Source organism: Tripterygium wilfordii, chromosome 15 (genome assembly GCF_013401445.1).
Source record: "Tripterygium wilfordii isolate XIE 37 chromosome 15, ASM1340144v1, whole genome shotgun sequence".
Taxonomy (NCBI): Eukaryota; Viridiplantae; Streptophyta; class Magnoliopsida; order Celastrales; family Celastraceae; genus Tripterygium; species Tripterygium wilfordii.
In genome coordinates, this window is record NC_052246.1 from 3,440,812 (window position 1) to 3,462,748 (window position 21,937).

General features: G+C 39.5%; 5 protein-coding genes across 7 annotated transcripts; 4 read left to right on the forward strand and 1 right to left on the reverse strand.

Moving 5' to 3' along the window:
• Positions 1-1,265: 1,265 nt before the first annotated feature.
• LOC119980037 (E3 ubiquitin-protein ligase RNF14) lies at positions 1,266-7,725 on the forward strand. The gene is made up of 7 exons (XM_038822684.1): positions 1,266-1,924; positions 2,754-2,828; positions 2,913-3,426; positions 4,592-4,977; positions 5,912-6,138; positions 6,229-6,367; positions 7,323-7,725. Exons 1-7 carry the CDS (start codon positions 1,328-1,330, stop codon positions 7,449-7,451), a joined length of 2,067 nt encoding a protein of 688 aa, XP_038678612.1. The 5' UTR covers positions 1,266-1,327; the 3' UTR covers positions 7,452-7,725.
• A 467-nt stretch (positions 7,726-8,192) lies between these two features.
• On the forward strand, positions 8,193-12,603 carry LOC120017253 (pentatricopeptide repeat-containing protein At1g05670, mitochondrial-like). Of its 3 annotated transcripts, XM_038870415.1 has the most exons (4): positions 8,193-10,759; positions 10,875-10,933; positions 11,119-11,250; positions 12,253-12,603. In XM_038870415.1, the coding sequence occupies exon 1, from the start codon at positions 8,587-8,589 to the stop codon at positions 10,672-10,674; it is 2,088 nt and encodes a 695-aa protein (XP_038726343.1). In that variant the 5' UTR covers positions 8,193-8,586; the 3' UTR covers positions 10,675-10,759; positions 10,875-10,933; positions 11,119-11,250; positions 12,253-12,603. The 3 variants fall into 3 exon arrangements, with proteins under 3 accessions (XP_038726343.1, XP_038726344.1, XP_038726345.1); XM_038870416.1 differs by lacking the exon at positions 12,253-12,603 and having other exon boundaries at positions 11,119-11,511; XM_038870417.1 differs by lacking the exons at positions 11,119-11,250; positions 12,253-12,603 and having other exon boundaries at positions 8,193-9,006; positions 9,103-10,759; positions 10,875-11,039.
• Positions 12,604-12,754: 151 nt separating this feature from the next.
• Positions 12,755-15,668, reverse strand: LOC120017257. Its single transcript, XM_038870423.1, has 7 exons — positions 15,416-15,668; positions 15,246-15,335; positions 14,853-15,007; positions 14,145-14,265; positions 13,552-13,671; positions 13,398-13,468; positions 12,755-13,300 (listed from the first exon to the last, which is right to left on the reverse strand). The coding sequence occupies exons 1-7, from the start codon at positions 15,521-15,523 to the stop codon at positions 13,063-13,065; spliced, it is 903 nt and encodes a 300-aa protein (XP_038726351.1). The 5' UTR covers positions 15,524-15,668; the 3' UTR covers positions 12,755-13,062.
• A 153-nt stretch (positions 15,669-15,821) lies between these two features.
• On the forward strand, positions 15,822-20,260 carry LOC120017254 (heat shock factor protein HSF8-like). The gene is made up of 3 exons (XM_038870419.1): positions 15,822-16,367; positions 18,041-19,303; positions 19,796-20,260. The coding sequence occupies exons 1-3, from the start codon at positions 16,071-16,073 to the stop codon at positions 19,814-19,816; spliced, it is 1,581 nt and encodes a 526-aa protein (XP_038726347.1). The 5' UTR covers positions 15,822-16,070; the 3' UTR covers positions 19,817-20,260.
• LOC120017255 (mitogen-activated protein kinase kinase 10-like) lies at positions 20,212-21,812 on the forward strand. Its single transcript, XM_038870420.1, has one exon. It carries the CDS (start codon positions 20,243-20,245, stop codon positions 21,554-21,556), a length of 1,314 nt encoding a protein of 437 aa, XP_038726348.1. The 5' UTR covers positions 20,212-20,242; the 3' UTR covers positions 21,557-21,812.
• Positions 21,813-21,937: the final 125 nt, after the last annotated feature.

The following is a 21,937-nucleotide window of genomic DNA, read 5'->3' on the forward strand; positions in this document are numbered from 1 at the left end:
TAAGAGACAATGAATTAGACTAATTAATCAACAAATGGTGACGTGAGGTCAATGAGGTTAAGGTCTAAAAGCAAGTAAATGGTCAAAGACGGATGAAATTTTGTTGGATGGGCGATAGTCATATATAGACCACGCATGCATGAAATGGCATTTTTGTAAATCTTAAGTGTCTTCACATGAAAGCTTTGATTGGTCAAATGCATGCATGCATGCATGCAATGGCAATTGTGTAAATATCTAAAGAGTAATAAAAATAATGATGATCATTGTTAGATGAAATGAAAATGATGAACATATATATATATACAAAAAGTGGGGGAGGGGGGGGGGGCGCATGGACCCGAGCGGATGATCAAAAGCTGGTCGATTACAAGGGCAAATGACGAGGTATTTACGATAGGGATAGGGCAACGCGGATGGCTTAGAAACCCTAGCCACCTCATTCTCCATACGGGAGGTTCAGATCATGACTTGGCTGTCGGAGTCCCACTGCCAGCCAGTCTGCCTCTGGTACCTGACGGGTTTTCATTGTGAAGGACACTCAAGTAGCTATTCAGGGTTATTCTGGGAACTCCCACAAAGTTTCATATCTGTATAAGTTTTTACCCCTACAGTTGCAAAATCAATATTTCATAATGGGTTTTATGTCGAAATACGTTATTGATCTTGATTTGGGCCGGCCCGTGCTTTCTGGGAGATCTGATAAAACTGGACTTGTGGCCCAGCCTAAGGAAATTAAGAAAGATCAATTCTTGGAATTGGGCTTTATTTCTTTTTTGCTCATCAATTGACCTGCCGGGCTAGTCCCTTCAAAGCCCATAGTCCACATGAAAAAAGCCCTAAATTGATTTTGGCCCAGTTCAGTTTCAACTGTTTACAATATAACGAACCTATTTGAAGTTAGGGCAAATGCAATGAGAAACAATTTACTGAACCAACATTTTTGTTGTCCCGGTCTCACCTCTATTACACAAAAAGTCAAGTCAAACACGTATTTTAATACAGCCACATCAGCAAAACACAAATTTCTATATACTTTTTCTTCCCACACACTTTCTCTTTCCACCCAACCCAACAACATTTCATTCCTTCATATTATCCACAACAAAACTACACAAAAACATCAAATATCAATTCATCCACATCAGCAAAACACTTATCCCAATACAGCCACATAAGTAAAATACATTTTACAATACAGCCACATCAACAAAATACAACATCTTTGTTGGCCCAATACCAATTCACCATTGCATTTGCCCTTACTAATCACTTTCTGTTAACTATCGTCCTCTGAGGCTCTGACTCTTCTCATCCCCGCGGCGCCATGAAAAGTAGCAGAAGAGAAAACAGACAAGACCACCAGGTCGTCCACCACCGTCAACAACGCCATGGTCACGTCGGAGAGACCTGGACTGTCAAGCCTATCCAAAATCGACCTCAAGAAGATGCCGCCAAAAACCAACAACAAGAGCCAAAGGAAGAGCGTTCCAATTACAATTCCCGGTCAACTTCTCAGGCGTATATACTCGAACCCTCATCCAGTTCGTCCCCAAAATCCCATAAATTTCACCGAAACCCTAGGCGTGTTTCACGCAATCGGAATAACAACGCGGTCAAAACTCGGTTCGTAAGGAAATCTGAGCTGGAGTCCGCTTCTACTTCCGAACTTGTTTCATTGAATGATGAAGTGGGTTCTTTGAGTTTAGGCGAAGAGGTGAACGGGACTCAAGAAGGGAAAGAAAACGAAGGGGATGATTCGTCGTTGAAAATTGAGATTGCTAGAGAAGGAATTGAGGAGCATGTGTCAGGGGAGGGTGTGGATGAGGTTGTGAGAAGATTGGAAGAGCTCTGGATGGGGACGGATGAGCCGGAGTTATTGGAGGAGCAGCTTATGATCAATGATCAGCTGCAGGAGGACGAGGTAAGCTCTGCAAATTTGAAAGCTTATTGAGTTTGCATCTTCAGTTTCATTCTCTTTGTAAAAGGTGTTTTTGTTTTGAATTGTGACGTGTGGGATCTTGTTAGGAGAGGTTTATGAGTTTATTTTTCTGAAGGGGGCTGAAGAAATTTGATCTGGGTGAAATGCCAATAATTTGTTGAGCATTTTAGATGAGTTCTGCAACTCTAAATTATAAAGAATTTTATAATTTGAGGGTCTACAAATTAGCCTCTAAGATATAAAAGGATATTCTGGTACTCGATTCAAAAAAAACCACTATGACACAAACATGTTTGGTCTGGCCATTTTTCAGGTTTCTAGCCTTGTCACCTCTCTCCTAAATTTTCTGTGAACTATTCTCTATTAGATGGGTAAAAAGACATAAAAAGTTAGCAGAGGCTCTTTTGATACTCTGTACAATTGTAATTTTACATATTACTTAAGTTATTCAATTGTACTTTTGCCTTCCCGATTCTTATTTTTCATCACAGATTCACAGGTCATTTGATTTTTGCCTTAAGCTCCTCCATGGATGTCAGGCAGAACCTTGCCAGAACCTGACATCAAATTGTCAGTTAAAATGTTGACAGAAGTTGATATGACAACACTTTGTTGGAATTCATGTGCTAAAATGGATCGATCTTGATGTCAATTAAAAACTCAGTTTAAACATGGAATTAAAATGATTTGAAGAACTTCAGAAACAATATTTATAATTTTGTAAAAGGTGGTTGTTTCTACTCTGTTCAACCATTCCCTTTTGGGGGGAATTTTCTACCTTTTTAACTCGGATTAAATCTTTCTTTTGCAGTTACTTGTTTTGGAATCCATTTATGGAGACAATGCCTTCATCCTTGACAGTCAGAGGGGACTACGATCTGTGCGGGTTAGTCAGTGAGACCATAGTTTAAAGCTTGCTCTAAAATGGTTTTGAAGTGGATAGTCCAACAACCATATACTATTTTTGCAGATTAATATACAGATTGAGACTCCCAATGAACTTACTATAATTGCAAAGCTAAATTCATCAGCTGATAAGGTCACAGGTGAAACTTCGGATGACTTCTCATACTCATTCAAGGTTCAGCATCTACCACCGATTGTTTTGAGATGCTTATTACCTAAATCATACCCAAGCCTCCTTCCTCCCCATTTTGCCATCTCTGTTCAGTGGTTGGATGCCAGTAGGATTTCAAATCTCTGCTCTATGCTGGACTCTATATGGATGGAACAACCCGGACAGGAAGTTATGTATCGTTGGATTGAGTGGCTGCAAAATTCCTCTCTTTCTCATCTTGGTTTCGATAAAGAAATTATTCTTGGTCCGTATGGCATAAGAAATACTGGAGACAGGCGCGCAGTTTCAGGGAGTGTATCCCTGGATGTTGATGTTCCTTCAATCAGGAGTTACAATGATGAGATACACCATGAGAACTTTTGCAAGAATTTGCACGAGTGCTGCATCTGTCTGACTGAGCATGCTGGTAAAATTTCTACCTTGTGTGAATGAGGTTTGCTTTTTTTCCCTCCCCATCTTCAGACTCCTGTCGTTTTCTGCTTGGGAGGTGGGTGGTGGGAGATGATTCTTTGTGCTGTTTCCTGCGGGTTTGTTAGTCTAGTTTCGTCTACCCTCAAAATTTCTACAAATTGTCTGAAATCCTCACATTCAACTTCATACACTATGCAATTTATTTTGATTATATTTTACCAAAGTAAGTCCTACATAGAAAAAAGGATGTCAAATTGTGGATGTGTAGATTAGTTCAAGCCTGAAGCCTTTTCCATTCCGATATTCACAAATTTTATACATCGCAAAACTTAAAGAATCAACCACCATAAAGGTTTGGGAATAAAATCAAAGTGCTTTCTTTTCACTCACTGAATCAGATTTCAAAAACCGGTGTACCTGTAGCCATTTTGTGCGTACCATTTGTCCTAAAACATGAAGCCTTTTTTTCAATGAATGGAAACTCACATCATATTCAATTAAATGTGCAGGAGATTCTAAGGACTTGATACATATCCAATTGAATGTGTAAATATTTCTCTATGCTCGCCAGATATTTTAATTTATATCATTTTTGAAGAACTTCAACAAACCCTAATGTATTCTTGCAAAGTTCTCTATATCAAAATTTGATCATGATACATATCCAATAAAGTTTATGTATTTTGAGGGCTCCTGATATACCCTTGTATTATAAATAGAGAGATTAAGGGCCGACGTATCCCGAACACCAGAATCATACTTTTCTGAGAGGTATCTCATTTACAGCCTTCTATATTAAGTTCTGCAGATGTTGTGGCAGATGCGGCCTTTCTCTGATTTAAGTGGACTTTTATCTTTGGGTTCATGTTTGTTGACTTCCAACCTTTACAGTGATAGAAATGAATTTTCAGTGATTGTGTTTAATTTCTTTAGAACTTTTTTGTTTTGGTAAGTTATTGGACGTTTCCCTGAAAGAGTATTTTATATGTACAACTTACCTGTTCATCTAGTTTTCACCCCAAATGGAGACTTATTTTCATTCATGTCATTTGTATGTATGTTCACTTGTAGAATTTTCTGGTGTCAATTAATGATTCTAAGGAATATTAATTGTTACTGCAGTAATATTTATTCTCATTCTCGGTATTTACATGCACCAGGTACTGACTTTGTCAAATTGCCATGTCAGCACTTCTTCTGCTGGACATGCATGACGACCTATGCTGACATACATATGGCAGAACGCAACATAAGCAAGCTTCAATGCCCGGATGCAAAATGCGAGGGTATGATTCCACCCAGTTTGTTGAAACAGTTACTCGGTGATAAGGAGTATGAACGTTGGGAGTCCTTGATGTTACAGAAAACGCTTGAATCAATGTCTGATGTTTCTTATTGCCCACGGTGTGAAACACCATGCATAGAGGATGAAGAGCAGCATGCCCAATGCTCCAAATGCTACTTTAGTTTTTGTACACTGTGTGATTTGCCACGCCATGTTGGGATGGAATGCATGACAACAGAGTTCAAGCTTAATATCTTGCAGGTAAAGCTATAGACTCATTACCAAGTAACAACTGGCTCTAGAGGGGTGCTACCCTAAGTAAAGACTAAGTAAACTAATAAATTTATTATTTCCCATTATTGACAATATATCCTTATGTTCTAATTTTAGTAAACTTATTGATTTAATTTTATATTAATAATTCTAATAAAAAATAGTAACCAAGCAATGTTTAATACCTTTACAAGAGACTTGTAGCAGTATAATACCAATGGGTTATGACATTTGAAATTCAATACAATATGTTGGATTGTGTTTTAGCCATGTGATCCTTGGTCCAATTTTTTTTGTTTATGTGAATCTTGATATTAGTCACTCACCAAGTGGCAAACAGTTTGAATCTAATGCAAGCTATGTAGTCTCTAATCCTCACTGTTTAGTCCTGCTGATTGAACCTTAAATTTTTCCCTAGAGATTCTGTAGATGCAAAAATATATCACAGGATTCATTTCATTGGAGAACTTAATCTTTGCTTTGATAACCTTGTTGTTGCCATTCCTCTCATTCTTCTGTTTTTAGATTTCTATTTTGTTCCCCCTGAAACCTGGTAGACATTCATATACTTGTCCATTCAAATAAACCTGGGTCATCTGCTGACGCATTTAGTTTTGTTTTTGCCGAGAAAGCATAATGGATTCATTGTTTCTTTTGATATTGAAGCTTCTGGAACTTTCATGATGCAAGAAACCAAAATTATCTGCCCATTCAAGTTCCCTTAATCCTTTTAGTGATGGCTAGAGTTTTGGTTCTCGTACACTCACTGCTGACTGCGAGTCTACTGTATTTGGATAGTCATATTTTATTTATTTTGAAGTTACATATCCTCTGCATCACTCCACTGATGATCCTTTCCAACTTCCCTGCGGTGCTCTGGCTACTTTCCTCAACTGAGATAACTTGATCATTTTTCTTACAGGAACGGCAAAATTCGTCTGGACTCAAGGATCACCAAAAGCGCAAGGAGCGTGACATGATCAATGAGCTACTTAGTGTCAAAGAGATATTTCGTGATGCCAAGCAATGCCCTTCTTGCAAAATGGCAATCTCAAGAACCGAAGGTTGTAACAAAATGGTTTGTTCCAACTGTGGGCAGTACTTTTGCTACCGCTGTAACAAGGCAATTAATGGATATGAACATTTCAGGTTTGTGATCCATTTTCTGCTTGGTTTGTTTCTATGTAATTGTGCAGTGCCAGCTTTTTCTAGAACCTAACAAGTTTGTACTCAATGAAGGGGAGGATCATGTGAATTATTCCCACAGGAAGAGATTCGGCGCTGGGAAGAACACATCAATGTCCACCGGGTTGTTGCTCAGATTCATGGTGATGGACGTGGTCAGTCATGCCCTATTTGTCGTCAATTCAATGCAAAGGTGACTATAATTGGACTTTTCTTGATTAGGCATTTTTCTATGTTCAAATAATAATAATGTTAGATTTTGACATGGTTTTGAAAATTTTTTCCCTAGCAAAAGAAAATATTGCTGGGTGCCAATGGGGTGCCACCTGGAAAATTTTATTTAGTTTGCATGCCAAAGCATGTTTGCAACTTGATGTTGCCAGAAGGCATAAATAGGTGAATGAAAAACAGAAAGAAGATCATGAAAAATTCGGTAATTTAAAAACCTAACTACAGATATTAGTTCTGTAAAACAAGAATCAAGAATCCTTTGTTTTTAATGGGAAAACAAGCCTGCAACCATTTGGGAAATAAAATTTGTGGCCTTATTTTTTTGATCACCTAAATGAGTACTGCTCCAGGAAGCATTGAACACTTACCAGTACAAAGGGTAATAAAACAGTTCCCCTCTGGTCCCTACATAGGATTAATTATATTGTTTTAGGACATTGTTTTTCATGATTTATGCGAACAAAAGGTTTCCTGTCTGATTCACTGAATTGTCTTTTATGTACTGTGATTTTATATTCCAACATATATTGATGTTGTTGTAAGATGCGATGAAGAGGAAGAAAATTATAGTAATGGAATGCTGTAATTTCAACATTCATCAAGTCAAATAACCTCACTAGGTTCTTTGTAGTGCATTGAGGTGATGGTACTTCTATCTTTATAATGCAAAAGATTACATGCACACGAGTATGGCTTCATGCATAGAAATTATCATTCGCTGTTTCTCCCGCATCTGTTGTATTGTTCTATAATCTTACCCGCATCTTCTTCACTTCATCATACGCGCATCTTCTTCACTTTATGATAAGGCCATATATCCTCCTTTCAAATTATAATGAAATAATACATACACGTTTTTAATTTGAAAGTACTTAGTTGTTTCTCTCACTTCTTTTTGCCTTGTTTTGCTATAACAGATGGGCAACAACAATCACATGTTCTGCTGGGCATGCCAAACCCGCTACTGCTATCTATGCAAAAAGACTGTCAAACGCAGCGCTCAGCATTATGGACCCAAGGGTTGCAAGCAGCACACAGATGGATAGCACTTGGTCATCTCAAATTGAACCAAAAACAAGATCCTTGGCGCGCTAGCTAGTTGACAATGCCTACACTCATTGATTTTTCGGGCACGCAATACATCTTTTAAGCTTTGTGTATATTGGTTCTCCGGTACCATATTCTCCCAGCAGGTCTGGCTGCTGCAGATAGAGTTAGGTACCTATGTATACTGAACGTATTCATCCTACATTCCTACTCGAGTTAATTTCTTCAAAATAAGGGTAAAGAACAAAAATAAAGCCAAGGTTTATGGTATAACTTAATTATTAGTTATGAGTGTGTACATTTTTCATAGAATTGGTTAATTTTCATAGGAATAATGAATAAAACGAGGAGACTAATCGGGATAAGCTCTTCACCTGGGGGTTGAAGTAAGGGCCTTATGTTGCAGGTTTGTGAAGAAATAAGTTATTTCTAGGGTTTTTTACTTTTTGGGATCGGTGATCCCTGATCTTGGTTGAGATGTTTATTTATTCTTCTAAAAAAAACAAATGCTGAAAATTAAATAAAACTAGGGTAATTCCCAGCCCATAACTGGTCCAGCCTTTGTTGGTTACGTGGGCCAAGTTTTAGATAGCCCAGCCCAATAGCCCATGACCGGACACAGCCATGTTTCCGAGCCTATAAACAGTACAGCCGCTCTTTGTTACGTAGGCCCAGTTTTATAAAGCCCAGCCCATGAGTCGTGAACTTAGAACGTTAAGGCGCCAGGGAAGACTGGAGCACCACGGCTTCCAAATTGCGATCCTCGAGTGGCGGCTCTGCTCTGTCCGTTGGCGAAGCGTGCTAAACCTCGCAAATTATTTATAGTCCTTTCCCAGGCTTTGCCGGAAGAGCCATTCGAAAACTCTCTCTCTCTTTCTAACTCTTTTTCCAAGTTGCAGTACTCACATGCTGAGGTACTTCTTTCCTCTTTTCCTTCGTGAATTGATAGAAAATACAGTACTTCTCTACCTTATTTAAGATTGTTAGTTTGGGACCGTTTCTTCCTTAGTATGTAGAGAATTCTGGGTGTTTATCGTTTTGAGCCAAAAGGTATGGTCTTTGTGAAACTTCATGGTTGGCTTAGCCTATGGAGGTAAGGGAGCTTGTGTTTGATAAAACTCCATCTCGGTATTAATGGGCGTTTGTTTTTATTTGGGAAAAAAATGCTTGCTTGAATCCGGTTTGTTTAAGAAGAAAGTTATTTTTCTGGGAAAGATTTTTTCCAGGCCTTACCATTCAGCAACTTCGGCTTTGTCGTTGGAAGAACAGTTTGATGAAAGTCCAGCTATCCACAGTCACGAAATCGAAAATTGCAGTGGTCGGACGAAGGGGGTTGGTATTCCTAAAAGACCCAGATTATTTCCATTGGCTCTGCGAGTGGTTAAGACTTTGAATTGGCAGGTTACAAGGAAAATGAGGTTCCATAACGCTGAGAAGATACATGGTTTTGCTCATTCAATTGATGCATTTAGAATCATTGTTCACATGTTTGCATCTGCTGGGATGGAGATGGAAGCATATTCTTTGCTTTTAGACATTGTTTGCTATTATGAGGTATTTAATCGAGATATGTTTGAGTTGTTTTCGGTTTTACTGGATTCGCCACAGCATTCTGAAAGATCAATTGTTGTCTTTGATGTCCTGATGAAGGTTTTTGCAGCCAATTCGATGCTTGTGAATGCGGTGGATGTTTTTTTTGAAACCAAGAAAGTTGGGCTTACGCCAAATATTTTTTCATGCAATTTCTTGCTTAAGTGTTTGATGGAAGCAAGTAAAGCAGATTTTGTCAGACTGTTGTTTGAAGATTTAAAGATTAATGGTCCGTCACCAAATGTTTATACTTACACTATAATGATGAATTTTTATTGTAAAGGACACTTTGGGCAGGCTGTAGATATTGAACACGCAACTGATATTTTGAAGGCTATAGAAAAGAGTGGGGAAAGCACTAGTGTTGTAACTTACAGTACATATATATATGGACTTTGTAAAGCTGGTTATGTTGACTGTGCTTTGGTTTTTCTTCGAGATTTGAAATGTAGAAATCAGCCTCTGAATAGTTATTGCTATAATTCTGTTATCTTTGGGTTTTGCCAACAAGGTCAGTTATGCAAAGCATTAGAAGTTTTTGAAGAAATGAAGAATCATGGAATATTACCAGATGCTTATAGCTTCAGTATTTTGATTGATGGGTTTTGTAAGAAAGGGGATATTGAAAACGGCCTCCATATAGTACACGGAATGCTGCGTTCTGATGTAAAACTAAACCATGTACAGTACAGTTCATTCTTTACTGGCCTTTGCAAAGTCGGACTTATTGATATTTCACTGAAAATGTTCCGCAGCCTAAGTGCTTCTGGATACAAACATGACCTGATTTCATACAGTACCTTAGTCAATGGATTCTCTATGCTAGGTGATGTGGATTCCGCCAGCAAACTTCTGGAGGAGATGATCAATAATAGTTTTGTTCCTGATTCCTATACTTTTGGGATGCTGATTCACAGGTGCTGTAAGGTTGGACTCTTGGAGAAAGCCATAGAACTGTTCAATGTGATGTGGGAAAGTGGTCTCTTGCCTAATATTTTTGTTTGGAATGTTATTGTTGATAGGATTTGTAAAGAAGGGTATTTAGAGCAGGCATTGAAGCTTATCTATGAAATGCAAGATCAAGGCATTTTCCCCAATTCATATACATATCATGCAATTATTAAGAAGTTGTGTGAAGAGAAAAAATCTGAAAAGGCACTGGGACTCCTTCCTTCAATGCTTAAGATGGATGTTCTTCACACCAGCTGTTTTAGCTCCCTTATCGATGGGTTTGTAAAACAGTCAAACCCGAAGAAGGCTTTGATATTGTATGAAAGAATGCCAAGACTTGGAATCACTCCGAATACAGTCACATATACAATTCTTATCAATTTATTCTGCCAGAGAAACAAAATGCAACAAGCCTGTAATATTTTCAAGGATATGAAAAAAAGGGGTTTTATTCCAGATGAGGTTACTTACACCTGTCTGATCGATGGATTTTGCAAAATACATCGCATGGATTTGGCCAATTTGTTGTTTGATGAAATGATGACAAATGGTGTAACTCCTAATGTGAAGACTTATACAGCTCTCATTGCTGGGTACAAGAGGCTTGGAAACATTGATAGATGTTATGAGTTGTTTGATGAAATGAAGAAGAAAAGAATTTTTCCAGATGATATTGCGTGAATACCTGTGCTACATTGATCCTGGATCTTCCTTCGGTTTAGAGAGTGTTAGAAAACTGTGAAAAAGATGTGACTGTTACTCTATGGTAATTACTTGAATACCTTCTCTCTTGCATAAAATCTGAAATTTATATTTTTTAACTTCAAATTTAATGCTATTGAACTCTTGCAAAGCTCAAGATGCTGTATTTTTTTCATCAGAAATGTGGAGAATGGTTCTATGCTATATATGGAGATTGGAGGAGCATGACCTTAACCTGGTAAGGCTCCTTTTGAGGGCAAAACGGCGATGCCCTATGGGTCAAAGGGGACTATTCCTCACAAGTGTTTGGCTGAGTCATTACAAATGCAATATGGCCCTAAACCATTTTAAGCTGATGTTAGGTTGGCCTACCTGTAATATGATCATAAAAATATACGGTGCTAACTTTCTTTTATTTTACAGGTTATTTAAATATCTCATGAGCTGTGATACTTGATTACATGGCAAGGACACATTTCCAGATAAGTAACGTAGTATGCTCATCTATGGATGCACGAGTGGATTGTGAAAGAAGTAGAAGTTCATTTGCCTCTGGTGAGCAACCTGAATCACATTTCAATGCTTACTTCCGTGGGAGTTATGAAACTTTAATGAACATCGATATCTTGCTTCACATCATGTGATCCATTAATGGGTCCATCCCCTCTGGTTTCTGGGGAAGGTTACAATAGATTAGAAAAACAGTTTCCATTGACGTCATCCACTTCCCCATAAAAAGCTCCACGCTACCTGGGTCAATCAGTTTATTTACTTTTATGGTTACAGTGTTAATAGAAAAGATACTTTTGAAGATTCTCTACATTCTTTAAAATTGATACTTCAGGTGAATCGCTGATTTTAGCCTCAGGTATTTTAAATACTGATGATGTGACATATATTATGAATGCATACTCTGGATCGTCATTAAGTACGCCTGATGAAAAACATATGCCTATACTCCATGGTTGTGATTCGATTCTTCGTTGCATAATGTCATGAACTCTAGCATGTAACAACACTGACTGTGGATTTCTTAACTGTTCTAGTTTTCTCATAGGCAATGAGCTGTTATCATAGAGTATGCTTCCAGACTTCCAGTGAATGAAATTTAGTTGATCCGCTTCCCCCTCCCAACCCCAGCAACATCCTGATAATTGCACATGAACATCCACAAATGCACATGAACACATGGTCCAGCAATCGCACATGCATACATGCAACCTATCTGGTGCTGTTGGAAATATTGGGTTTACGTTTCTTCATGCATTGCAGATGCTTCGGTTGCAATGACACACCTTTGGCCTTTTTTTCTGAATCCATTTTCTATGGTTAAACTTAATGCTTCTTGTTCAGTGAAAAGAAACTTTTTGGCCGAATTTTACTGCATATTTGAACTGCATTGAAACCATCAAAGGTAGTTGCAAGAACTCGCAAGTAATATCTTGAAATATGTTTTATTCACATTCCGATTTATGATACGTTAGCATCATAAGAACATGCCAGTGCATTTTTTATTTAATTTAATTATTCGACTGATTTCAATTCTGTGACATCCAGGCTTTAATTTTGACGAATCTATGAGATAGGAGTTCAATTCCAGTTACTGGAACAGCTGGAGACTCCAGCTTAAAGCCCTAGCCCTGAACAGTGTTTACAATAAGCTGTACTTAAGTGAGAATCACGCTTTCAAGAGTGGATTTGGATTGAGCATCACGCTTTCAATGGCCATTCTCAGATTGTTTATTTCTGGAGTACCATTGCTGTCCCATATTATTTATACATTGCTTCTTTCCTTTTGTTCCTGAGATTCTAGTGAAGATTCAAGGCCTTTGCAGTCATTATCTACAATGGCTAATGCCATATGAAGCCATTCTCTTTTCCAATAAGTTCCTTGAGCCTGGGCCTGACAGACAACTATGCAGTTATTCTGTTGTTTTCATCATCATCTGGCTAATTTTTTTTTCCCTTTAAATACACAAAATCTTCAATTATTATCTCAGCGACCTACTTGTTTGTTATAAAGAAAAGCTTCAATCATATCCTTGACACAGTGAGGTTTAAAAAAAAAAAAAAGCAGCATTGACACCATATATCAGTCTAGCTGAGCAAGAATGTGGAGGTGCTACTGCTACATCAGAAGAATCATGTCCCTTCGGGGACATGCGATCAAATTGGAACTTACAGAAGAATCATTGGCCATTCCTAAATATTTTCCCCTAAATCAAAAATGTCGAAACGGTACAGAAGTGTGCTGGGTTGTACATATCCCTTCATGACAGTGTGAACACATCTAGTGTCAGCTTGACATGGAAAGTATATGTCGGCTTGATTACTGTAAGCTAATGAGCAAGATTTGCTTCTTAATGGTTATGTGTCTGCATCTTCCTCAGGCTTCAAAAAGAACTCGATGTATGCAATTCGACTGGGTTGCTGATATCCAGCAGACACAATATGTGCTTGTGGATTAGACATTCTTGCAACTGAAACTAGATGCTGAACTTTCAATATTCCACCCCTCCCAATGGTCAACTTGCTTCCTCGGTTATCTTTAATGACACTTCCTGGTAGATTTGAAGTCGTTGCTCGGAGGAACTTGTATTTATACCTGTCCACCAGAGCAGGAAATAATAGAGTTTATACAGCAAAGTGGAATTATGGATTTCACAGAAGTTGCACGATGGTATAAGAAATGAGTAGGATACTTGTAAGCAACTTGGTGATCACATTGAAAGGCATTCAGAAGATCAGGATTTGCATGATACATGAAGTCTATCTGCAAAATAAAATATTTTTGGATGGTGATCATGGTGATATCCTCATTACAAATGATTACTTGGAAATGAAGGCAAAGAACACCTGCAAGTCTCCATGCCCTTCACTTCTGAAGGTGACACAGGGGGGATCTGGTTGTAGAGTAATCTGGATACTTGATCCCGGCCATTCAAGATCATCAATAGCTTCTTTCAGCGCTGCAGACTGGCTTAAGTAAAAAAATTGAAAAGATGAGCATAAATTGTAAAAAAATAATAGTATGGCTCTCCGCTTAGGATATGCCAATCAGACACACATTCTATCAGCTGCAAGGGAATTTTTTTTACATATAGTGGCTATATCTATGAAACCTGGCGCATCACTGACATGACCTTCACAACAATTATTCACAGTTTAACCATAGAAAATCTTTCAGGTGCCACCTTAAAGGATGCAAAAAGTTTTAAATCCCGAGAAATCTCAAACTTGACATAATAAACAGCTTGATTAAGTATCTGATATGTTCATTGTCAAAAGTAACATCAATAATTCTGAAAGAACCTGCATTTGTCCAGCAATGCCTTTGATTTTCAGTGAAAAGATATAAGATAGAGAGAGCAAGAGACATTGTTAGCCCTTAAATAAGCGAATCAATGCCCTTTATTGGAACCCAATGCGTAGTATGCACAGACATTTACCTTAACAGTAAAGCTGAGAGGTGTGCTTCCTGCAGGTTCAAAGTTGTAGTCCCATGAAATTGTCTCAGGGATTCTTGTTCTGATCTCCGCATAAATGCAGGCGCCCAGTGTATCAACAGACCTAACAGAAAATTAACCCAAAAAAATGACCTACAAACAAATCCCATGCATGTCATATTGTATGTATAATAAACAAAATGTTGACAGAAAAGGATTTTGAATTCACCAGATCTCAAATGTATGCGATAACGTCCTTTATTAGGTTCATGAAACTGTTTTTCCTTGCAGTCTGACAAAAACATTTATCCTGACCTCTCAGGGCTTCCAATAGCAGGCGCAATTTAATTAAACCTAAGAAACACACCTTAGCGCAATCTTTTACTATCATCCATCAGTCTCCCCCAAACCAATATCAGTGATGTAACCTAAAGTATGTTGTAGTATCTAGGCTGCAAGGATTGTGATTAGATAAACAGCTCTGCTCAAATAATGCCCTCCCCCATGACAAGAACTACAACCAATTGGCCCAATTAATTGCACAGCCTGTTGTTAAGCCTGTTTTGTTTTGTGGTTTCATTTTTGAAGCAATTACATTTCCTCACTAACCAAATCAAGAAACCAAATACGTCATGCTCCTTATTTTAATTTGGAATTCAAATATCAAGAATTGAGGGACAAAGATTCGGGGTTTCCAAAATATGAACATACCTGAGAAGGAGCTGCATGTCTGGCCCCGGATATTGGATTTCAAGTGTGCTTGATTGCCCTGGAACTGAAAATGTGTTCAAGCAATCGACAAAGAGCCCCAAGCTCAGTCCAAAACGAGGACGCCCATGTGCACTATAATCATATCTAACAAAAAGCTTCAAAAGGAAATTGAAAAATATAGATTTAGATTTCAAATTCTATACCATCAATAAAGCGAAATCATGCCCTATACTAAAATCAAACTGAAACTGCTATAGATAGTCCCATCGAGTTCTGTATCCTAAAAATTTTAGTTTGTTTCCTCTAACTTTCCTTCATTTTCTTGGCTACCAAAAAGAGAACTGACGATTTCAAGAAAATAGAGGAAAATACGGGAAAATATGAGATTAAGACCTCCCGTTTAAGATAAACTTTGGCTTGGAGACAACCGGTATCCTCGACGACCAAAACGAGACCATGCTCCGACAATTCGACCACCGCGTCCTGGTTGAATAGCATCGAAATAATTTTAAATTAAAAAAATCAGACAAACACCCAAAAAAATAGTGCCGATCGATCTAAACCTGATTGCGTTTCCATCTGACGGCGGAGAGGGCATCGACCATGCCTTGGACATTGTCGATCTGGCATACTAGATCGGGCGCGTCTGGCTCTGCCACAGACGAGCTCATCCTTGATGGTTTTCCCGCCAAAGTCCCTCACACGAAAGCTGTGTGAAGAAACGCGGAGACTGTATAGTAACTGTGCTCGCGAGCCTGAAGGTAAGCGCGCTCTAGTCTTAGTGATGGGATTATCGTCATGTCAATAAGTTTTAAGTTCGATCAACGGCTACGATCCCTCCCCCTCGACGAGGGCAAAGAAGAAAATTAATGAAAGTAGTAGAACCATTCGGTAATTTCAGTCATCAGTCGTCATCCACTACGTAAAAAGGGCAAACAGAGCCACCGTGGTCGTGGCCGTTTCCTCTCCGTCGCCACGCCATAACTGTCCTTGTCATTTCTTTGTGACCGTATAACCGCTTCTCTTTTCTCTCCTTCAAATCTATTCAAACTCGCATCCTCTCTCCAAAATCGCACGCTCTATCTGCAATCTAGGATTTATGTCCACAGTCCACACTAATGGCGCACGTTAGACTCCTTCCCCCAAAACCCTAAGATTTCTCCCGGTTTAAATTGCGTGCGAATACACGTATACATATACGTCTAGATATTTGCTTGGATGGACGGAGGGAATAAGAATGGTGGCGGAGGCGGTGATGCGTCGACGAGCGGTGGTGGGGGGTCTCAAGGGGTGCCTGCGACGCCGACGCCGATTGGGAGCACCTACGCGCCACCGCCTTTTCTGAGCAAGACTTACGACATGGTAGATGATCCGGCGACAGACTCGATTGTGTCGTGGAGCCCTACTAATAACAGCTTCGTGGTGTTGAACCCGCCCGAGTTCGCCCGGGACCTCCTTCCCAAGTATTTCAAGCACAACAACTTTTCCAGCTTTGTCCGCCAGCTGAACACCTACGTATGAGCCTTTCATCCTCTTTGACTCTTGTTTTCTTGATTTTGCTTTCTCAAAGTTTATATTTGCTCGAATTCCATATCTTTCTCGTTGTTGGTGATATTTTCATGATATTGTAGTTCAAAGAATTTGATTACTTAGTAGGGTTAGCTTATTTGTTTACTGATTTATGAGGTCTATGAACCTATAGGTGATCATGTCATATAATGGTCATGGAGTGTGGATTAGGGGCCTTGATCATGTCATATAATGATCATGGAGTGTGGATTTGGGTCTCGAGGATGTAGAAATGGGGAGATTTTGCAGGAAATGTGGGCGTTGACAAATTTTCTTCTTCTCGTGCCTGCAAGTTATGTCAGTAATTATTCATCTTCAAGTTGCTAACTTGCTATAGCGAGTTATGTTAGTTATTCTCCATCTTTAAGTGCTTCTAATTAAAATTGGGCCCTGTTTCAATGCCCTCTTCTCCCCCATTCCTTCCCTTTTTCTAACAAAGAAATATCTAGGCTAGTAACTAAAGAAATACCTTTTTAAGATTTTCAGCAGTGAAAATCCTCTCCAATGTGGCCTTGTCACAATTAAAGCAATTATAGTAAGTAGTCGCGATTGTCATACTACTTTTTGTACCTGTGAATTAAAACCCCATAGAGATTAATAAGATATTAACTATTAAGTGGCTGATGTATACGAATGGACTTATGATCCACAGTTTTGAGCTTTTGGGTTGAAGTTGATGTCTAAATGTGCGATCAAGGAACACACTTTCTCTGTATCTCTCTCCGGATGATCTCATCAACAATCGGTATCAGCATCAACAATTTCATATGAGGGAAGATTGTTGAGACATGTTTGAATTGTAATCTTACATGGGCTAAATATGAGGGATGGTAATATGCATGGATCCTGGAAATGCTTCCAAGTTTTTGGGTTCAGGGTGCTGTCAAGATGCTTTCCCGATGACTCTCTTAAATGCTTTCCAAAGAGATTTCTTTCTTCCCAACAAAAATCTTTTAACTTCAAAGCTTGCCAAAACTCTCTAAGTCAGTCAGTTATCAAAATTAGCCTCCTATTGCTAGCCATTTAATTTATCTGCCAAATATTTTTAATACAGTTGGATCCAAATCACTGCAGAAAGGAATAATAATAGTGCATAAATTGTGAGATAACAAAGACGACCATGTCAATCATATTGGTAAACATGTGAGTACATGTCCACCTCTTAAACTACGCAGTTGTTTACTTGTGAATTTGTTATAGTGTTTTTCTTGAGCCATTTTTGTACATCATTTTTGCAAAGTTTGTTATAAGTTTAGGGAATCTCTTATTTTTTTGTTTTTCACATCCCTATCTCCATCTCATGTTGGTTAAAGGATTATTTGGCTTTTCTCCTCGAGGCTAAATTTTTTCTGAAGCATAATATGCAAATTATTATGACTATGCATGTTATTAGTTTGTATTGTGCTCTCCCAGTTGGCTTACTTGATTGATCAAGTTCAGATGATTGACTTTGGGCATATATAGCTGTCTCTTGTGAACTCTTCTGATGTTCTATTTGTTTATATTTTCATATTAATTGTTTCACTAGGATAAACACATTTAATCTTATTTGTTGACGCATATCCTGCCGTTTATCAGCCCCCACCTAGAAACTTTTCATATATCTCCTTGTTAAGCAGGGGTTTCGAAAGGTTGACCCCGACCGCTGGGAATTTGCAAATGAGGGCTTTCTGAGGGGTCAAAAGCATCTGCTTAGGAGTATAAGTCGGCGAAAACCTGCACATGGACATGGCAATCAACAGCAACCGCCATCACATGGACAGAATTCTTCTGTTGGTGCCTGTGTCGAGGTTGGGAAATTCGGGCTTGAGGAAGAGGTAGAGAGGCTTAAAAGGGACAAGAATGTGCTTATGCAGGAGCTTGTTCGATTGAGGCAGCAGCAGCAGGCTACCGATGGCCAGCTGCAAACCATGGTTCAACGTCTTCAGGGAATGGAGCAGAGACAACAACAGATGATGTCATTCCTGGCAAAGGCAGTGCAGAGTCCTGGCTTCTTGGCGCAATTTGTACAGCAGCAAAGTGAAAGTAATAGGCGTATAACTGAAGGCAACAAAAAACGAAGGCTCAAGCAGGATGGCCTTGCTGAGAGTGAGCACTCTGCTCCTGATGGACAAATTGTTAAGTATCAACCTTCAATGAGTGAGGCGGCAAAAGCAATGCTCAGGCAGCTCATGGAAGTTGATTCTTCTTCCAGGCTGGAATCGTACAACAACAATATCGATGATTTTATGATTGGGGACAGTTCTTCGTCATCCAGTGGTGTAGACAGTGGGAGCTCTTCAAGTCATGTATCAGGAGTGACTCTGCAAGAGGTGCCTCCAACCTCGGGGCAGGCATTTATACCATCTACTACTGGGATCTCGGGCCAGGGCCGTTCAGCTGCCATATCTGAAATACAGTCTTCTCCACAAGCTGCGACTGCTGAGAAGGTTACAACATCTTGGTTCCCAGATGGGAGTATGCTGGTTGGAACACAAGGGGCACCTTCCTCCATTCCTGGGGCAGATGTAATCATGCCTGAGCTCTCTCAAATACCAGAAATGGTACCAGAGAGTATGGTAGATATTTCTGGGAAAGGTTACATGGGACCTGGGACTGAAAATTCTGGATTTTTTGAGCCCTCTTCACTTGGAGAGAATGGTTCAGTCCTAATTGAAATTGATGACATTAGTCCTGATCCAGATATTGATGCCTTACTGGACAGTTCTGGCTTCTGGGATGATATTTTTAATAGCCCTGTGCCTGAGGACATTGAACCAATCTCATTTGATGGTAAAACCAATGGAAATAATGTGCAGCCAATGGAGAATGGGTGGGAAAAATCTCAGCATATGGATCAGCTTACGGAACAAATGGGGCTGCTCACTTCAGACACCAAAAAGGTTTGATCTTATTTCTGAAATGTACATTTGGATCGGGGGAGGTAAACCTTGATATAGATTGATAATCTCGGTCCTCTTTTGTGTCTACGGAAAAGCAGCTCATGCCTTATTTGTCTGTTCACCCTGGCTCTGTTTTGCACCAGTGCAAACCCAAATTGAGGTTCTGTTTTCTAATTTTTAGCTTTTGATTTCCCACCTTATATTGGATACTCGAAAGAACTTAGCAAGCATAGTGGTGTTAAAAGGCTATTGCTTTGGTTTCTAATTCTTTTGTTGAGGCTGATGACTGGCTTATGGGACGTGCCTGTCTTTGAGGATGACTACTCTCTCATAATGGATGCCTTTACTAGATTTCTCCTTCTTTTAGTTTTTTTTACACCTGATGATATATTATTTATGGGTAAATACTTTGTTTGTTTTTGTTACAATCTCGAACCTTATAAGTTAGTTCTATTTCTATTTACATTGATAAGACAATTTTTTGAATTTCAGATTAGGGATTGGATTGGCTAGGTGGGTTCGTTTTGTCTTTCAGTTGGGCTACAACTACAATCCTGAAAAGATACACACTTGATGGTGACCGGCTCTGAATCTTTATGAATTATACCATATTGTATGAACCATACTTGGGACAGCTCCGAAACTGATGATAGCATATCTGAACCCTGAAGACATGGAGGAATTGTTGCTGTTTGCAATGCTGCTCACAAAGTTAAACGGTCCCCTTTCAAGTAAGTGATATAGGTGGAGGAAAAGTACTTATAACCTGGTATTGGGAGGTTTATGAGTTTTTCTTTATGTACAAGGAGTAGCCTGTTACCCGCTAGATTGTCGCATGAATGGTTAAAATTATTACTCATCTGATATCAAGCCTTACCAAACTCACCCATAATAAGAACAGTGTAGAATGTAAATTGTAATTTTGTGAATGTGAAAGATATGACCAAATTTTCAGTTCCGCAACTACTGCAAAAGTTCTCCTTCAAATCTGCTTTGGGGTGGCACTCCATTAATGTAGAGGCACGTGTTTCAGCTTTGGGAACGACCTTCGTCTCAGGGAAAAGCACATGTTTAACGGTAACCCTACAAATTGGGTTTCTTGTTAGTAAGAAGCAAAAACGTGGCACCCGATCATCATCTCATTACTTGGGCTTTTCTCACACACTTCTCACTTCCAATCCATGTACTTATAATCCCAGGATTTCATGTGTTAGCCATATTTTCACCATAGTGAGTGTAAGAATAGAAGGAAAAAGAGAGCAAGAACAGTGTCTACTTTTGTGTGTGTATCGGATGACAACGGTGAGAAAGAGGAGGCACCAGCAAGCACTGACAGTTTCTTTACCATCACCTCCGATTCCGGCAGCTGACTTCAGGCACGGTAACCAGCATCCAGCATCATTGCCGGCCACCAGTCCAGACTCTCCTGACATTGAAAATCTCTCTGACCTTGAAAAACTATCCATTCTCGGCCATGGCAGTGGTGGCACCGTCTACAAAGTGAGCCACCGCCAGACCTCCTCTGTCTTTGCATTGAAAGTTCTTCGTTTCCATGGGAACACCTCTGCCGTCCCCCACCATGAGGAAGAGATTCTAAAGCGGGTAAATTCACCCTTCGTTGTCCAATGCCATGCAGTTCTTTACAAAGATGATGATCTTTGCTTTGTGATGGAACATATGGAGATGGGATCACTGCATGATGTCCTGATCGCCAACAGAGTATTGCCGGAGGTTGTTGCCGCTGGCGTGGCACGGTGCGTGCTGCATGGGTTGCAGTATCTCCATGGAATGCAGATAGTGCATGGAGACATAAAACCCTCAAACCTTCTAGTAAATGCAAAAGGGGATGTGAAGATTGCTGATTTTGGGGTGAGCAAGGTGGTGGGAGGCTCTGGCATTCATGATGTGAGCGATATATGCATGGGAACATGCGCTTACATGAGCCCGGAAAGGTTTGATCCGGAGAGATGGGGAGGAGAAGGGGGAGATGGTTTTGCAGGAGATGTTTGGTCACTAGGGGTGGTGGTTCTGGAGTGCCTTGTGGGACATTATCCGCTGATTGGTACTGAAGAGACACCAGACTGGGCAGCACTGATGTTTGCCATATGCTTCAAAGAGAGGCCAGAGATGCCAGATTCGGCATCTTTGGAGTTCTGTGATTTTGTGGGAAGGTGTCTAGAGAAGGACTGGAAGAGGAGAGGAACAGTGGAGGAGCTTCTTGGTCACCCTTTTGTGAATTCAGAGATTTTGTAGTTCTTCTGAATTGGATTTCATATTCAGCTCAAATTTGAAACTCCATATCATAGCTTCTGCAAACTCTTATTTTCAGAAGATATAGAGGATTCAAATATTCAATAAACAGAAATTAACATAGCAATGTAATTTCCCTCCGGCCAAGCACATGAACAACCCAGAAATGAGCGACTCCCAGAATAAACTTCCATTGAAGAGAGAGAGAGGAGCTACCACGGCACAACCAATTTTCTTGATAAAAGCAACAGCTTACAAAAAAGAGAACACGGAAAAGGAAATGTAATGACCGGTACCTGAACACACAAAGATGAATGGGCCGATATTAGTCAAATGGGCCATAGTAGGCCCATTGTACGAAAACATTCCCAAGTTGTTTTGTTT

Excerpts from the sequence above, each read along its gene's own strand:
- LOC120017255 (XM_038870420.1), top strand. The coding sequence starts at position 20,243 with ATGACCAAATTTTCAGTTCCGCAACTACTGCAAAAGTTCTCCTTCAAA.
- LOC119980037 (XM_038822684.1), top strand. The coding sequence starts at position 1,328 with ATGAAAAGTAGCAGAAGAGAAAACAGACAAGACCACCAGGTCGTCCAC. Across the intron at positions 6,139-6,228 it reads AATGGATATGAACATTTCAG|GGGAGGATCATGTGAATTAT; the intron begins GTTTGTGATCCA and ends TACTCAATGAAG. Across the intron at positions 6,368-7,322 it reads GTCGTCAATTCAATGCAAAG|ATGGGCAACAACAATCACAT; the intron begins GTGACTATAATT and ends TTGCTATAACAG.
- LOC120017253 (XM_038870415.1), top strand. The coding sequence starts at position 8,587 with ATGGGCGTTTGTTTTTATTTGGGAAAAAAATGCTTGCTTGAATCCGGT.
- LOC120017254 (XM_038870419.1), top strand. The coding sequence starts at position 16,071 with ATGGACGGAGGGAATAAGAATGGTGGCGGAGGCGGTGATGCGTCGACG. Across the intron at positions 16,368-18,040 it reads TCCGCCAGCTGAACACCTAC|GGGTTTCGAAAGGTTGACCC; the intron begins GTATGAGCCTTT and ends CTTGTTAAGCAG. Across the intron at positions 19,304-19,795 it reads TCACTTCAGACACCAAAAAG|ATTAGGGATTGGATTGGCTA; the intron begins GTTTGATCTTAT and ends TTTGAATTTCAG.
- LOC120017257 (XM_038870423.1), bottom strand. The coding sequence starts at position 15,523 with ATGAGCTCGTCTGTGGCAGAGCCAGACGCGCCCGATCTAGTATGCCAG. Across the intron at positions 14,266-14,852 it reads GACATGCAGCTCCTTCTCAG|GTCTGTTGATACACTGGGCG; the intron begins GTATGTTCATAT and ends ATTTTCTGTTAG. Across the intron at positions 13,301-13,397 it reads GATCACCAAGTTGCTTACAA|GTATAAATACAAGTTCCTCC; the intron begins GTATCCTACTCA and ends TCTGGTGGACAG.